The sequence below is a fragment of the Perca fluviatilis genome, chromosome 15 (genome assembly GCF_010015445.1).
Source record: "Perca fluviatilis chromosome 15, GENO_Pfluv_1.0, whole genome shotgun sequence".
Taxonomy (NCBI): domain Eukaryota; kingdom Metazoa; phylum Chordata; class Actinopteri; order Perciformes; family Percidae; genus Perca; species Perca fluviatilis.
The window spans coordinates 18,651,453-18,668,363 of record NC_053126.1 but is presented as its reverse complement, the minus strand read 5'-3'; the positions used below and the strand labels follow the sequence as shown (position 1 = coordinate 18,668,363).

The following is a 16,911-nucleotide window of genomic DNA, read 5'->3' as shown; positions in this document are numbered from 1 at the left end:
CTTCCACAGACCAATTTCACCTCAGATGGAGAGGACACCTTCTCAAGGTGTGATCTACAATGTTTCAGGACATTCTGGTGTTGTTTTCCAAAATAAGAGCCCCCCAAAACTCATATATATGCTGTTTTGTCCATACATTCAGAAAATTATAAAAATAAAAGTCCTAGCTTCCACAGACCAATTTCACATCAGATGGAGAGGACACCTTCTTAAGGTGTGATCTACAATGTTTCAGAACATTCTGATTTACAGTTTCAAAATAAAAGCCTGTCAAAGTCAAATATGAGACAAATTAGATATGATTTTGGATTCACTTCAAAAGGAAACGCCCTGTTACCACAGACTAATTCCACTTGAGGGTTGTAGTACACGACCCCTTGGTGTGACCCATTAAGTATCAAGACATTCTGATGTACAGTTTCAAAATAAGCCTCTCAAAGTCTGAAATATGAGACAAATTAGATATGATTTTGGATTCAATTTAAAAGGAAGCGCCCTGTTACCTAGAATAATTCCACTTGAGGGTTATAGTACACGCCAACCCCAGTGTGACCCCGTAAGTATCAAGACATTCTGATGTATAGTTTCAAAATAAAAGCCTGTCAAAGTCTCAAATAGAACATATGACTTTGGATTCAATTTAAAAGGAAGCGCCCCGTTATCACAGACTATTTCCACTTGAGGGTTATAGTACCCCTTGGTGTGACCCATTAAGTATCAAGACATTCTGATGTGTAGTTTCAAAATAAAAGCCTGTCAAAATGTCAAATATGAGACTAATTGCATGATGTTGGATTCACTTTAAAAGGAAACGCCCTGTTATCAAAGAATAATTCCACTTGAGGGTTATAGTACACGACCCCATAGTGTGACCCAGTAAGTATCAAGACATTCTGAAAGCTGGAAAGCATGAAGACATGCTGGAAAGCATCTTCTGTTGGGGGTAGATTTGCTGCTGACGAATCTAGATGCTAATCTGTACCTCAGCACATCCAAGTTGGATGTCCATCCAACTTTTTCTTTTGGCCATACAGAAGGAGGGCATACCTTCTTGCCACAGGCAAAGCCTCTTCCAGGCTACCAGAGAGTCCACATTTAGTAATTGCCTGTAACTTACAAAGATGGGTCTTCAGTCTTGTGAGGGCAGTGGCCTTCCCAATTCTGTACAAACTGCTTGTGGTGTTACAACCTGTGAGGACGTGTCATGCAGGTAAACAATCACAAAGCACTGCTCCAAGCTTCTGAGCGATCAACTAGGGACAAATCTTTCCTTAAGGCCATGTCCCGAGTGCATAAACACTGCTGAGGATCCAAACATCCCTTTGCTTGAATAGTATAGCAGCAAAACTATTACATCTGTATCATCACATTCAACAATTAGACAAGAATGTGACTGTGCAAGGTGTATTGCATGTACAGTGCCTTGCAAAAGTATTCACCCCCTTGGCTTTTTACCTATTTTGTTACATTAGAGGCTTTAGTTCAATGTTGTTTTTTTTATCTGAATGTTATGTGATGAATCAAAACACAATAGTCTAAGTTGGTGAAGTGAAATGAGAAAAATATACATAAAATTATTTTTTAGAAATAAAAACAGAAAAAGTCAATGTGCATAACTATTCACCCCCTAAAGTCAATACTTTGTAGAGCCACCTTTGCCGGGAATCACAGCTCTAAGTCGCTTTGGATAAGTCTCTATGAGCTTGCCACATCTACATCATCCCATTCCTCCTTGCAAAACTGCTCCAGCTCCTTGAAGTTGGATGGTTTGCGTGTGAACAGCAATCTTTAAGTCTGACCGCAGATTTTCTATTTGATTGAGGTGTGTTTGGGGTCATTGTCCTGCTGGAAGGTGAACCTCCGTCCTAGCCTCAAATCACGCACAGTGTTAGCAGGTTTTGCCCAAGAATATCCCTGTATGTAGCTTTGTCAGCACCTATATCGCCAGTACTGGGCCAACAAGTGCTGAGAGCCTTGTACCAAACAGCAGTGTGGCGTCACAGCCACCTGGTCAAACCTCTTCTCTGGAACCCAGTTGGAGGATGGAGGCTCAAAGAAGATGGGTGCATTGAACCTGTGATGTTACAGAAGACACCAGCACCTAAAGAAGTTAGAGACATCACCCACTACTATGCTGTAAAGACGGAAACTGCAACGATGCTACCAAATGCCAGTGTCTTTCAGTGGGCTTGACCTGCACAGAGTCTTGCTCTTGCCCTTTCCCAGGCTATCCAAATATGACCCACTTTGTCACTGATGACAATGTGGATGAGTGACAGTGGTGTGTTGCAGTGGTAACATCATGGGGAGCTGACCTCCCCAAAGTGGCCACTGGAGATGGCCTAACCCCCAGAATGACTACCAAAAGCAGTTCATGTTCCAAATGGTTGCTGCTAGAAAGAGCTTGAGATTCAGTGATGAGGGGGGTCATTCCCCCTCACAGTGTTTATTTTGTTAGATTGCCATTTGTTTGTTTAAGACAGTCATTTAATTTGTATTGTGTTAAATTATAGTTTTATTAAAAGGCTCATTAAGGTCAAACTGCAATCCTGAATCCTGGTCTCCTGTTTGTGCAATGGTAAGGTGTTATCTTTTGATTTCAATCTTTGTTTCCATATGGACTATATAGTACAAGGTGCCATATGATACCACTGATAATGGGCTTTGGACTTGAGACTAAATTATGTCAGTGTTCCATCTTCTTTCATTTTAGACACATCATACATTGAGTGAAAGAACACCCTGATTTGTCATGCTATATTTACACATTTGGTATTGCTGGATTAAGCACAACCCACATTTTTCCAACAAGAAATCATATGTGTTTTATTTTTCCTAGTAAATAATCCCTGGCAAAGTAACCACAAAGTAAATGAAAACATTCTGCATAAATATTAATTTTTTGTTTTGCCTGTTTTTTAGGTATTTCTTTATTTATTCCATACATCATGATATTCATATCCAGTCTTTTCTAGTAGGTAAAGCAACTTCCTGACTACAAACAAAAAATGTGCTAAATTTTCAAAGCTCTCAGAGATTGTGTGATTGATCTGCATTAGTTTAAGATGCCTTAACTCCCATGGAGCAGGCTATATTTTAGTTTCTTGGTTTTGCGTTGGTTTTGGACGTTGTGTAACAATATCTGTTAATTTAACAATCTTAGCAGTAAAATATCTTTAGCCAAGAATTCAATTATATATATATGGGAGAGACCCTATGGATGAGGAAAAACATTGTTGGGTTTTGTTCAACCTCCAGTAGTGGTATCGCAAAAATAAAGCTAAAGCCTTTTTTGACCATTTGTCACCAGCCTAAATATGCCTCATATTTGAGACTTTGACAGGCTTTTATTTTGAAACTGTACATCAGAATGTCTTGATACTTAATGAGTTACACCCCGGGTCGTGTAATTATAACCCTTAAAGTGGATTTATTGTTTGATAACAGGGTGTTTTCTTTTTAAATTGAATCCAAAATCATATCTAATTTGTCTCATATTCAAGACTTTGACAGGCTTTTATTTTGAAACTGTACATCAGAATGTCCTGAAACATTGTAGATCACACCTTGAGAAGGTGTCCTTCTCCATCTGAGGTGAAATTGGTCTGTGGAAGCTAGGACTTTTATTTTCATGATTTTCTGAATGTATGGACAAAACAGCTAATATATGAGTTTTGGGGGGCTCTTATTTTGGAAAACAACATCAGAATGTCCTGAAACATTGTAGATCACACATTGAGAAGGAGTCCTCTCCATCTGAGGTGAAATTGGTCTGTGGAAGCTAGGACTTTTATTTTTATGATTTTCTGAATGTATGGACAAAACAGCTAATATATGAGTTTTTGGGGGCTCTTATTTTGGAAAACAACATCAGAATGTCCTGAAACATTGTAGATCACACATTGAGAAGGAGTCCTCTCCATCTGAGGTGAAATTGGTCTGTGGAAGCTAGGACTTTTATTTTTATAACTTTCTGAATGTGTAGACAAAACAGCGTATATATGAGTTTTGGGGGGCTCTTATTTTGGAAAACAACATCAGAATGTCTTGAAACATTGTAGATCACACCTTGAGAAGGTGTCCTCTCCATCTGATGTGAAAGTGGTCTGTGGAAGCTAGGACTTTTATTTTTATGATTTTCTGAATGTATGGACAAAACAGCTAATATATGAGTTTTGGGGGGCTCTTATTTTGGAAAACAACATCAGAATGTCCTGAAACATTGTAGATCACACATTGAGAAGGAGTCCTCTCCATCTGAGGTGAAATTGGTCTGTGGAAGCTAGGACTTTTATTTTCATGATTTTCTTAATGTGTAGACAAAACAGCTAATATTTGAGCTTTGGGGGGCTCTTATTTTGGAAAACAACATCAGAATGTCTTGAAACATTGTAGATCACACCCTGAGAAGGTGTTCTCTCCATCTGATGTGAAAGTGGTCTGTGGAAGCTAGGACTTTTATTTTTATAACTTTCTGAATGTGTAGACAAAACAGCGTATATATGAGTTTTGGGGGGCTCTTATTTTTGGAAAACAACATCAGAATGTCCGGAAACATTGTAGATCACACATTGAGAAGGAGTCCTCTCCATCTGAGGTGAAATTGGTCTGTGGAAGCTAGGACTTTTATTTTCATGATTTTCTTAATGTGTAGACAAAACAGCTAATATTTGAGCTTTGGGGGGCTCTTATTTTGGAAAACAACATCAGAATGTCTTGAAACATTGTAGATCACACCTTGAGAAGGTGTCCTCTCCATCTGATGTGAAAGTGGTCTGTGGAAGCTAGGACTTTTATTTTTATAACTTTCTGAATGTGTAGACAAAACAGCGTATATATGAGTTTTGGGGGGCTCTTATTTTGGAAAACAACATCAGAATGTCCTGAAACATTGTAGATCACACATTGAGAAGGAGTCCTCTCCATCTGAGGTGAAATTGGTCTGTGGAAGCTAGGACTTTTATTTTTATAACTATCTGAATGTGTAGACAAAACAGCGTATATATGAGCTTCGGGGGGCTCTTATTTTGGAAAACAACATCAGAATGTCCTGAAACATTGTAGATCACACATTGAGAAGGAGTCCTCTCCATCTGAGGTGAAATTGGTCTGTGGAAGCTAGGACTTTTATTTTTATAACTTTCTGAATGTGTAGACAAAACAGCATATATATGAGTTTTGGGGGGCTCTTATTTTGGAAAACAACATCAGAATGTCCTGAAACATTGTAGATCACACATTGAGAAGGAGTCCTCTCCATCTGAGGTGAAATTGGTCTGTGGAAGCTAGGACTTTTATTTTCATGATTTTCTTAATGTGTAGACAAAACAGCTAATATTTGAGTTTTGGGGGGGCTCTTATTTTGGAATTCAGCATATCATGCAGTTGTCACAGAGGTTGTGAGGTGTGCTAAAATCTTTCTTTCCTTCTTTCTTTCTGACAGACAGACAGACAGGCAGGCAGATAGACAGACAGGCAGACAGAATAAATGAATGGGAAATTGCCTTCGTCAGAAAATTCCCTCTTTTTAGTTTCACCGTAATAGCAAGTGTATACGCGCACCGCGAAATATAGGGGTGGCTAGTTTGACCGCTCATTTTGAAGTGGAGGCTGGCTTGACCGCAGTCGTTTTTCTTGCGGCAGCCTTTATAAAATGAGCAGTGGTGAAAGTTATAGTCCCATGGATGTAATAAGAGAGGGTTAGCTAGTCTAGCTAGCCATGTTATGATGGGAAGTGGAAGTGACAATGCTTTTGTTCTCCGTTTTTTGGTGCAGAAACAGTCACTTAACTATTGTTGAAACAAAGACGAAGAAAGAAAAAAAAATGATTGTTTTGGTACGTGTGGACGTGGCCTAAGACATCACTTACTCCCAATCATAAAATTTCTTACTGATCAACACTCCCTTTTCAGTCACAAACTCAGACTTCCTGTCACCACCCCCTCCCCCTCACTCCTTTCTCAAAACATGACTTTTTTCCTCTCCCCTCTGCCTAGTCCGGAGTTTCTTGGCAGTGGTCTTGAGTAAACAGCGTATTTTTAGCTGGGAGGTCATATAGGCCCAGTCTTAATCACCACATTCCCATTTTCCCACCAGCCCAGCTTCAGCCAGAGGCCCATGCAGCAAGCCCAAGCAATGTGGGGGAGGGGATAGTGACTTGAGAGAGGAATGGATTTCCCACAAAGAGAAACCGATAATTTTCTGCTACAGTATGACCCACTGTATTTTAATGAAGGACGTCTCCGATAGTGTTTATTCTGGTGCTTTTGCAGATGTAAAACTGTGTAACTTGATGTATGGCTGTCATTTGTGTACAGTTTTTTGAGCCTAAACATCACGGAAAAAAGGCAGCTGGTTTGAGGTCATTTGTTTGAATGCCTTTTTGGACCCATCCAGACATTTCATCCATCACTTATAATTCTCCAAGTGAATCTGTGACACATCCACACAAGGGGCATTTTTCCAGCTGTGCATGTTCTTGTTGTCACAAGGACCCGTTCTGTATGCTGGGACATGTCTCCACTGTTTCCACTGCGGTCATTCAAGCCCGAGAGCAAGGACACTACTTTTCTGACTTTAATTAGCTTCTCGGCGTTTTGATTAGACCCTGGACTGAAATCAATTACTCATCGCTCCAGCAGCCACCACCAGACAGACATTCACAAACGAATCAACTCATTGTCCTGCTCTACTATACTTGGTGGATTTAAGTGTGTCACCATCATTGTCAGCATGAAAGGACCGCAGACGATATATGCTCATCAGTTGTGATGACCTTATTTCAGTATGTGCAGTAGGAACAGTTCATATGTTGATTTGAGTCAATATGTAGCTTAAACAATGCTGCATTCACGCAATGGCAGTAGAATAGGAACAACAGGAAAACCTCCCGTTATTCAGTCTTGACAGACTTTTAAATTTGCTGAAACTAGAGCCGAACGATTAGTCGATCAACAGAAAATGAACTATTTTGATAAACAAATAATCGTTTTAGACATTTTTTAAGGGGGAACTATTCTATAGCATTTTCAGGTTCATACTTGTATTTTTTTTGTGTTGTGAAATTGGGGATAAATGACCAGCATTGACCGACAAGATTACAGCTATCTGGCTTTAGCGTGCAGCTACTTAATAGTTAGCAGTATGCTAACGTTAGATTGTAATGGAACGAAGCAGCACTTTGTACCGTCAGAAATCTGCTAATTAAAAAGCTTACAACCTAACCTCACAGCCACACAGGTGCTTTCCACCTATTGTGGCTTTTCTCAGGACTGTGTGGGTGTGTACAGGCTGTAATTGACTGACATCATGCTAATTCTCCTGCTGTTAGTTTTGCCGCACCTTTTACTGCGGTACAACGTGCACCTTATCACTCTTTCAAGTACATGGAATTTGGTGACCACATGTAAAACCCAGTAAATTTCCATCCGTCATTTTTGCAGATTGATATCACTTAATAGTTTGTAAAATTGTGTCGACATGAATCATGCTTGACAATACCAAGTGATTGGGCTTTGCAAAAGAGAAAAATGGAAGTCCTGTTTCCAAATTGATAGTAGAACGAAAGAGTCCAGTAATACCTAAGGCTACTGTATACGACAGTTGGCCTGGTGTTTGATTGTGCTGGATAACTTAATGTATCCTCTTTAAAAAAAAAAAAAAAAAATCTTTTGCCATGTTCTCTCTCTTCCTTTTATCCAACTAGTCAAATACTTGCTTGTAGTCACTCCCTCTCACATCTGAGCTCTATATTGTTAGGTATAAAAGAGATGTGAAATTGTATGTGTGAAATTGAGAAAGTAGGGCACAATTAGTGATGGTTAGATGACTATTGAACAGCTCATCTCATCATCAGCCTTGCTTTTTTAAATTTCCAACACATTTCAAGCTTTAACAGTTAAGTAGTAGAGAGAGAGAGAGAGAAAAAAAAAAAAAAAAAAAAAAAAAAAAAAAAAAAAAAAAAAAAAAAAAAAAAAAAAAGAGATGCATTCATTCTCTGTGCTGTCTAATCCCCATGTCAAATTGTTTCCTGAACTCCACAGGAAGTTGCCCGCTAAAGGCCCCACCATCATGGCCTTTGCTGGGGCTTCTGGGAATGTGGGGGCGGTAGCATGGGGGGCTGGCGGGGGTTGAGTTGAGGTGGGGTGTTTTAGGGCTGCTGGACAGCTGTGGAGATCCAAAGGCCCCACATCAACATTAAGCTGGGTTTTTGGACACAGTGATCAAACTGACTCTGCTAAGGCTGCATTTAAACTGAAGGTCAGGATAGTTTGTGCAGCTAAAGGTCAAAACCTGAGTTTTAACCCCTCCTCCTCTTCGTGGCCTAAAAGAAGCACTGAAGTTGACTCAGGTTAAAGGGGGGCAGAGCAGTTCGGGGCAGAAAAAGAGATTTCTGTCTGTTCTGGCAGTAAATGGCAAAATGCCACCCTTCTTAGAATCTGCACACATTAGAGCCAAGTTTCATTTTTTACTCCAAGAATATTCCTCCAAGATGTACGACCATGTGTGTACCACATTACAGAACTGTAAAATTGAAAGTCACATCTTTACTTTCTAAAAGACTGCTGGTTCAAATCCTGAAGCAGGTTATACCAGTTGTTTCAGAATTAGTAGTTGTGATATTGAGATTTAGAAACTAAGTGTAAGGATTATTTTGTATTGCGCTTGACATTTTGGATGTAAGCCTATCACAGACAATAGCAATTATCCAAGGAACATAAACACTTGCACAACAGGCTATTCTCCAGTCGAGGCATAGTTTTTCTGTAGATCTAAATCCTCACTCATTTGGGCTAGATATAGACTACCTCTGCCTGTCTGCATGCATGTCTCGGTTATGTAGCAGGGGTTATTAACAACCTCAAATAAGAGACGTTCTGTGTTTATTTTATTGCCTGTAAGTGGAGTCTGTGGAGGCAGTGACTTTCAGAAGCTGCTGCTGTAGCAGGCGAGCCGGCTTAGTTATACAGCCTGACTGAGTATAATGTGACAGGATCCTCTTGACTTTCTTCTTCTCACTTCTGCTCTCTGGTGATGCCCTGAGCCAGTTCACAATCACTTACAGAAAAACTGGCCCACAATATAGTTTCACTGTGTCTGACCATTAGCTTGAATTAGAGACTGATGCCAGTCGGTTAGGCTCTACAACTGCAAATACATTTCATAAATTGTATGCATTTATGCATAATAGGCACTGTCAGAGAATAATATCTCAGAGGTCAACATGATAAAGCATGGTATAGATAGCATCAGGTCAGCGCACACAGAAGGAAAGGAAATGGCTTCTGCAGTTATGTAAGCTGGGTCAAAGCAGATAAGGCTATATTTGGACTCATTGATTATTGCTGCCTTCCGTGAGGAGGAAACGTCAGAAATTATCAGATCAATAAGGATGTAAATCAGCTGGCCTAGGAGTAGGTAACAGGAGGCCAAAAATCCCTGGAGGGAGGGCTCGATTAATTGCCTGAGCAATGATCCCGGAAGGAGAACAAGAAGGAAGGAGGGGTTTGTCACTCGTACTTCACATGCTAGTTAGACCCAGGAAATAGAGAAAATAAACGAGTAATTAGAACAATAAACGAGGAGAGATTAAATCTCTAAACAATCTAATAGAGTGGAAATGGGCCTTGGCCTGAGATAAAGTCTGAATTTGTCCACAACATTGCTGGACCAAATTGTTGAAGCATCATTGTATGTGGAGACAGCTGCAGATGTGTTCGTATGGCATTAAAGAGAAAAGTAAGAACAGCGGCTCAGCAGATTTACAGATGTTTTTGATGATGTTTTTGGTTTTAACTATCCAAGGCTGTGACCTCTTGAACCTACTGCCTTCCTCTGACCGGCGTGAGCTGGCTGGCTGGGAGTCAGGCCGGCGTCGCTCTGTCACGTTTATTTTCAGTCGCTCGGCGCGGCAGCCAAAGTGATAAAAGAGAGACGAGCTGTCCACAGTGGCGTGGTATGTATCAGTGTGTGTCTGTGTGCGTGCTGCTAGGGAGGGAAACTGGGAAGAACGCAGGAGGACAGATATTCGTGGCACTTCTTCCAGTCCCCCCTATGTGACCCCCACCTAAGAGTATCAGAGAGGCTTCTAGTTGGCACAGTGTCACATGGGGGGGCAGCTGTGTGTCTCTGGGCCAATTAGCTATCCAATGGGAGGGAGTAGTCGGGGGAAGACTTGAGTTGAGAGAGAAGCAGTTATTTACATTCTCCTTCTGCTCCTCTACACAGGCACACTGTCTCAGAGATGAATGAAGAGATGAAGAGCCTGGTCATCGAGAAGAGTAAGATGGGCCTGGAGGAAGAGCCTGAAGTGCTGGTCAAGGGTGAGTCTGACTTGCACAACAAAGACACCCAAACAAAGGCACATAACACCATCATTAGTCTGGTCTTCCTTTGCCTGAATGCATAAACCTGCAATGGCGTGGTGGGCATGGTGTCATCTAGTTGCTAAACATTCAATGGTTCCAGTTTTCTGCTGTTTTCTTTGTTTTATGTTAATGTATTGATTATCTTTGGACTAGTTAGACAACATGAACCATTTGAAGGCATCACCTTGGGCTCTTGAAAATTGTGATGGGCACTCTTTTTGCCATTTTACAGACTTAACATTTAATACTGCTACTTTGTCCCTCAGTTAATAGATGAGGTCCTTGCAGGGCTAGGTTGATGCTGTTCATCTCATTAAATATAGTAATATTTTCATTACCCTAATTATCTCTTTACTAGTACTGTCACCGCTCCATGCTGCACTGTCGCCCCATAGCTAACCACTCTCTGACCACATGTGGCACCGCTGCTCCTACTCTTCCCCCCCCCCCCGGCTCCCTGTGTCCTCATGTAAGGATAGCTGCTGGCATCAGGAGCGCCGTCTTTGGTGTCTGATGCTTTTTAGGAATGATCTCATAGGATATTTCTGTTTGATTTCTTTCTTCGTTTTTCTTCTTGGCCTGCTACTGAAAGGCAGCAGTAAAATGCCAGCACTTGGATAAGTTACGTCCTGTTTGGAATGGCGGCAGTCTGATTGCCTAATTTTGACAGCAGTTACTATGCACCCTTGGCTAGTGCCCCTCCCTTAATGCTGTCCCCTCTCTGTCCATGTCTCACTATTAGAGGAGAAGGGTTTCCCTCCAAAACAGAAGACAGCTACTTTCCTTGGGCCATTGATTACACTTTTGCTTGGGATTTTAGCTTTTGCACCACGCCCCCATACTCCGACCGACCACACTATAACAACAGCCACCACAACACCTCAGGGCGTTAGATAATCCCTCTCATTTATGCGTGTGGGAGGAAGGAAGGATATGTTTAATTTTTTAGCAGGGAATCTAAAATAGGCCACAAACATTGCAGATATAGACTGATGATGGAAGGATGAATTATAAAAGCCATGGAGTGGTGACAGATAAGAGATGTTAAGACGGTGGTTTATTGACATACCCTTGTTGATATACAGTTAAAACGAACTGCTCCTCACGTTATGCAGAGCTTCTCATGCTCTGTTTGATCCGGATTTGTGCATGACACACATTTTTAGAATTGAACTTTGAAGTGAGGTGTCTCACTTAATTTAAACATTCATGGAACAAACATTCAGTACTCAGTCACGGGAGGTTTGCAGTAAAGAGATGGAAATGCACAGAGAGAGATTGTTTGCACAATCTGTGTTTGAGGAGGTAGGGCATTGGGGATCAGAGGTCACAAATGAAACAAATTAAGGGCGAGCCGTGGCCCCCAGGGGAGACATTAGCAGGCCAAAGAGATGGTATCCAGATGGGAGACCATGGGAGGGGTATACAGGGGACTGTGCTCCTCTTTCTGTCTCTCTCCTTTTTTTGCCTTTCCTCATCACACTGTTTAAAGTTCCCAAAAGAGCAGCATCTGTGGGACGTCCCATGTCTGTGACCGAGGCATCAAGGTAGCAGGCATGCACTTCTCTCCATGTCGCTCACCCAATCCGCCTGTCTGCCTCTCCAGTCGCACATCCAGTCTGTCAGCAAGCTCAGCCCGACTTACCTCATGGTTTTTATTTATCGGGTTTTGATGCTGTGCCCCTCTGATGTGGTGTTAAGTGCCTCCAGGGTTTTGCTTTAGGCTATATTGGGTGAGTTTATGCTGGGTTCAAACTTTCCACTTATATCATATAGAAGCATTCTTAAACAGGAAACCTAGCCTGAGAGGCTGAGCCTTTGCCCCCTCTCTCTCTCTCTATTTATTTTTATTTTGGAGTAGCAGTGAGGCAGTGGAAGCTTTGTATTGCCTGGGAAAACCACTTTGAGGCAAGGACGAAAACCGGGATAGAAGAGAATTGGGGGAGATGAAAGTAAAGAGGAAGTAAGTGAGAGCAGAGGGAAGAAAGCAGCAGGCGAAATGAGCACGGTCTGACAGGTGGCATACAGCTTGCTAACCACAGAGGAAGCAGCGATGCTGGCATGGCGTCATTGCCAATTTTACAGGGTAGGAAGCTAAAGGATTGTTCCTTTTTTTAAAAACACTCAAATATGCATGTACAAGCCATATGAACACACATGCACAGCCACCCCACAAGTGGCACACTGCCAGTATACTGAAGTCCCCTGCCCCCGCAGATAGTCCCACCCTGCCTAGTAGCAGTCCTACTATAGCCCTCTGCCAGCCTCTCCATCAGCCCTCTGGATGAACTATGACCCCCTACCAGGACTCTTCAATCCTCCTCCGTCTGTTTTTCTCTGGGCGGCATCTGGACAGAGCTCTGCCAAGCTAGTTTATTTATCTACTCTGAGATTAAATATTTATTAGGAACAATTTGCACACATAGCTGAGGGGGGAGAAGAAGTTAACTGCCATGGAACAGTGGATCTGGGCTGCTGCAGTCTTTCCAAACCCTCAGGACTTTGGGAACACAACAGTCTTGCATAGTAGAGCCAGGCCTGGCAAGACCAATGAGCATGCCTATGAGCTGGCTAGAGGCATGTCTGCCTTACTCTCTCTTTCTCTCTCTCTCTTTCTCTCCTTTTCTCACTCTGTCGACCTCTAAAGTGGTAATTATGTTGGCTGCATGCAGGCTTTAATGCCTATGCCATTAGGTGGCTGTATTTTTATCCCCTAGTATTTACCCCAACAAGGAAGTCTCATACAGACTGCAACACACGTTATGGACAATTACAATTATAATGTAATTACAATTACATTATTCTTAGGGAAGACATGGTGCAGCAGCACTGGTTTAGTAGCTCCAGGACTTGCCCATCTACCACCCAGACCTTTCAAGGGAAATGCTCGTCCTGTTGTGTGTCTGATAGCATAGTAAAAGGCATGCCAGAAAGTATGGGTTAAGTGAAATTAAAAAGCATTTAAATAATTGACAATTTACTTGATGCTGGCAAAATTACCCCAAGACTCTAAGCAGGTTAAAAAAAAAAAATCAGAAATGTTGCCTTTATTATGTTAATTGAAATAAGGGTAATGTAATGGTAACTCAAAGTAATGTATTGGAAAAAGTAAGTTAACAGTAAGTTGTTATTTTCTCAATTGTTTTGTCTATCAAAGATGAGACAAATGTCTTGTTTTATCCAAATAACAGTCCAGAACTATACTATACTACTGTACTATAAAATAGGACAAGAAAAAGCAACAGGCTCTCACTTTTGATAACTTTGGAACCATCTAATGTTTGACATTTTGGCTTTATAAATTAGTTACACCATGAATCCATTATCAAAAAAAGTTATTCATTTTCTGTTATTCAACGAATCGATTAATCAAATAATCATGGCCGTTCTACTGGCATGTAAGAGCCACTGTGTTATTTTATGTTAAAGTTGACTTGTCATATGACACGTGTGTGTATGTTATTTAAAGGGTGGCTGTTGCGGGAGGTGCGAGGAAACTGGATCAAGCAGCGTCGGTACTGGTTCATACTGAGCCAGGATTCCCTTGACTACTACACCGGACCAGAGAAAGGAGCCCGGAGACTGGGCACGCTGGTCCTCACCAACCTCTGCTCTGTCATCTGGCCAGACAAGCAGACATACAAGGAAACGGGTGAGGGGCACACAGACATCAGAATCAGAATCAGAAAGGGTTTTATTGCCAAGTACGTTTTTTGACACATACAAGGAATTTGTTTTGGTGTTGTTGGTGCACATCACACATTCTCTAAATGTAATATTAAACAATATAAGTATAGGTATAAACAATATAAGTATATGTACACAGTATGTATTAAATTAAAAATAAAGATAGAAATAAAATAAAATAAATAAATAAAGAGCAAAGAGCATTACAGCAGAGAGAACAGTGGCATGAAGAGCCAGGTGGAGAGTCAGGGTGGTTTCCGGGCCTTTTTAATAAGGCTAGTGGCTGATGCTGATACATGAGTGTGGGTCAGCTATGCTGATGCATAGCTGACCCACACTCATGTATACTTGCCCGTAATCTCTTTAGAGTCCAGTATAAGACAGTATAAGACCTATGTTAATTAACTAGTAGTGATCATAGACATTTTGAGTAAGCTGTTCAGGGTTTTTTTAATATGAAAGTGACGTCTTGTGGTCCCCTTCCCTTGAGTGCCGTAATTCTGAGTAAGTTTGGGAAGCCCCAGCTCTGTTTGGTCCAAAATGTGGCTCAAGGTTGGTCTGGAAACCTCACATCTGAGTAATCAACAGGGGCATCTCGCTTCCCTTTCTGGGATGAAAGAAATTAAAGACATACAGAGGAAGTCTTTGCTGTGTGGGAAGAGACACAGGGGATGACTTGTCCTTTTTACAGTCTCTGTAGTACTCAAACATGTCATCCATGTCGTCTTCGTTTGTCTGCCTGTCCATCAATGGAGGGGATTATGTCCTGCTGACTTCAGCAAACCACTTAAAATGTCCAAACCATTGTATAAACCCAAACATAGTTCTTACTAACTCTTATGCCAGGGGACTTTTCTGGACAGAAGTGCACTTTCAACAGTGGCTTTGTCACAAGCTCTATTGGCTGTTTCACTACTGAATAACTTTATGTTCCTCATAAGCCACTGAGAAAGTTGCATTATAAATTGAGTTCCTCTGTGTATTTTCTGGTTGTCACCATGACATATTAGTTCCCTTTAAGGGATCCATCTTTGTCATCATTGACACTTTACAGCAGCGTTAATGTAAGGGCACAAAGAAGGATGTGGTGCCAAGTCACGTAGCAGGAAAGGCAGATAACAGCCGTGGGGCTGCAGATCAGGCCAGGCTGCCTGGGGTATGTCTAATACTTCCTCTGCACAAGGAGGAAGCTGAACTTTTTTCACTTTTATTGCAGGTTGTCCAAAGAGACTCACTGAGGGGTTTAACACTTCTAACTCATGTATAGAATAACTGATGTTGTTTGGTTTTGGTGTGGTCTGAGGTTCCTCTCAGGCTGACCTTTGATCCTCAATGAAACCGAGAGAGGAAGTCAGGGAGAGGGAGTCACGCTAGATATGCGAGGTGTCCCATGCAGAGAACATTTCACTGTTCTTGTCCCCATTTACTTAAAATGCCCTTTCAGATGAGGTGCAGTTTGAATTTCAATGCCATAATGTCATTAAACATGATCTGTTTTTATACTGTGCGTTTCTTTCAGGCCACTGGAGCATCACAGTATATGGACGGAGGCACTGCTACAGGCTGTACACCAAGCACTTCAACGAGGCTGTGCACTGGGCATGTGCCATCCAGAAAATCATTGATACCAAAGCACCAGTGGAAACACCAACACAGCTCCTTATTCGAGACATCGAGGTGGGCCACGCAACACACACAAAAACATATACACACAGTTGCTGTTGCTCCCCCCTGCTCTGTTACCATGGAAACCACACAGCCTCATTGGGTTCGTGAGTCCAAAGTTTCCTCTGCTTGCTTCTCTCTTTTGAATGAGCTCATCTCCTTCCACCACACCGGGACAGGACATAACAGACTTGAAGCAAAAAGGTCATTTCAAGACAAAGATATTTCCAGTTATTGTGTGCTCAAAAAATTTGGATTAGTGGGATTTGAAAGGATACTTTTTTGCTTTACCTTCTTACGTGGAAGGAGAGTGTAGTGCATTTATAATGCACAGCCATATTTTTAGACCAGGGGTTGCTAGAGAACACAGCATGCTGGAATCTCATTGAGCAGACAGATGACTCGTCTTGCATCAGTCTGCCCCTTAGGGCGGAGAGAGGGGCAGTTTTGGCAAAGGAGGTGGAGGAGGGCTCGGCGTGAAGCAGCAGGGCCAGATAAGCGGTCTTTTGCCTGGCCTCCTGTCTCCGTCATGTCTCTAATCTCAAAGAAAGTGTTTAATCTGCTTGCCTCCGTCTGCCCCTGTCTGCTTCGCCAGAAGGGGCCAAGATTATTTTTTGGAGGAGCAGAGGGGGCCTGCTTTTAAAGTGATCCTCATTCATTGTTTTGCTTTCCCCTCCTTAGTCCTTCTTTCTCCCTCACCTTTACACACAGGCACACTTTCTCAAATAGGCGAGGTATTTTACCTCTCGAGTGTAAGATTAGGACTGCTGCTGCAAAAATCAAAGAGAGAATGAATAGAGGAGGCTTTGTGTGAACAGGACTGCTTGCTTATCTTTAAAGCATAGATTCATGTTCCAGCCACAGACACCAGGGAGAGCAGGGATTGCAGTGTTAGCCTTGGACCTACAGCCAGAGGCCATGTATCAAAGAGAGAAACATCGAGAGAAGAACCGATTTAGATGCTTTTAAATCTTAAATCTGCCACACATTTTAAAGACAAACAAACTGTGAATGTATTACTTCGACTAACTAGTTTTTTTCCCATCACAGTTAAGACACAGACTTTCTGGCTCAACTCTGACCTACTAGGATGTAGTTGTGCTGACACACGGTTTTCCTGTGTACCGAGCAACATTTCAGGTCCACCTCAGTTTTGGTTTTACCTCCAAATAAAGCGGTTTAGATCATTTAG

General features: G+C 41.8%; 1 protein-coding gene across 3 annotated transcripts in view; it reads left to right on the top strand.

The window, feature by feature from the left end:
• The window catches only part of plekhh3 (pleckstrin homology, MyTH4 and FERM domain containing H3), a 38,132-nt gene that overhangs the window by 10,976 nt on the left and 10,245 nt on the right, over nucleotides 1-16,911 (top strand). For all 3 annotated transcript variants that reach the window (XM_039823654.1, XM_039823653.1, XM_039823655.1), the window contains exons 3-5: nucleotides 10,228-10,322; nucleotides 13,837-14,019; nucleotides 15,574-15,731. In XM_039823654.1, coding sequence (XP_039679588.1) covers nucleotides 10,228-10,322; nucleotides 13,837-14,019; nucleotides 15,574-15,731 — 436 coding nt within the window. The remainder of the gene's footprint in view (nucleotides 1-10,227; nucleotides 10,323-13,836; nucleotides 14,020-15,573; nucleotides 15,732-16,911) is intronic.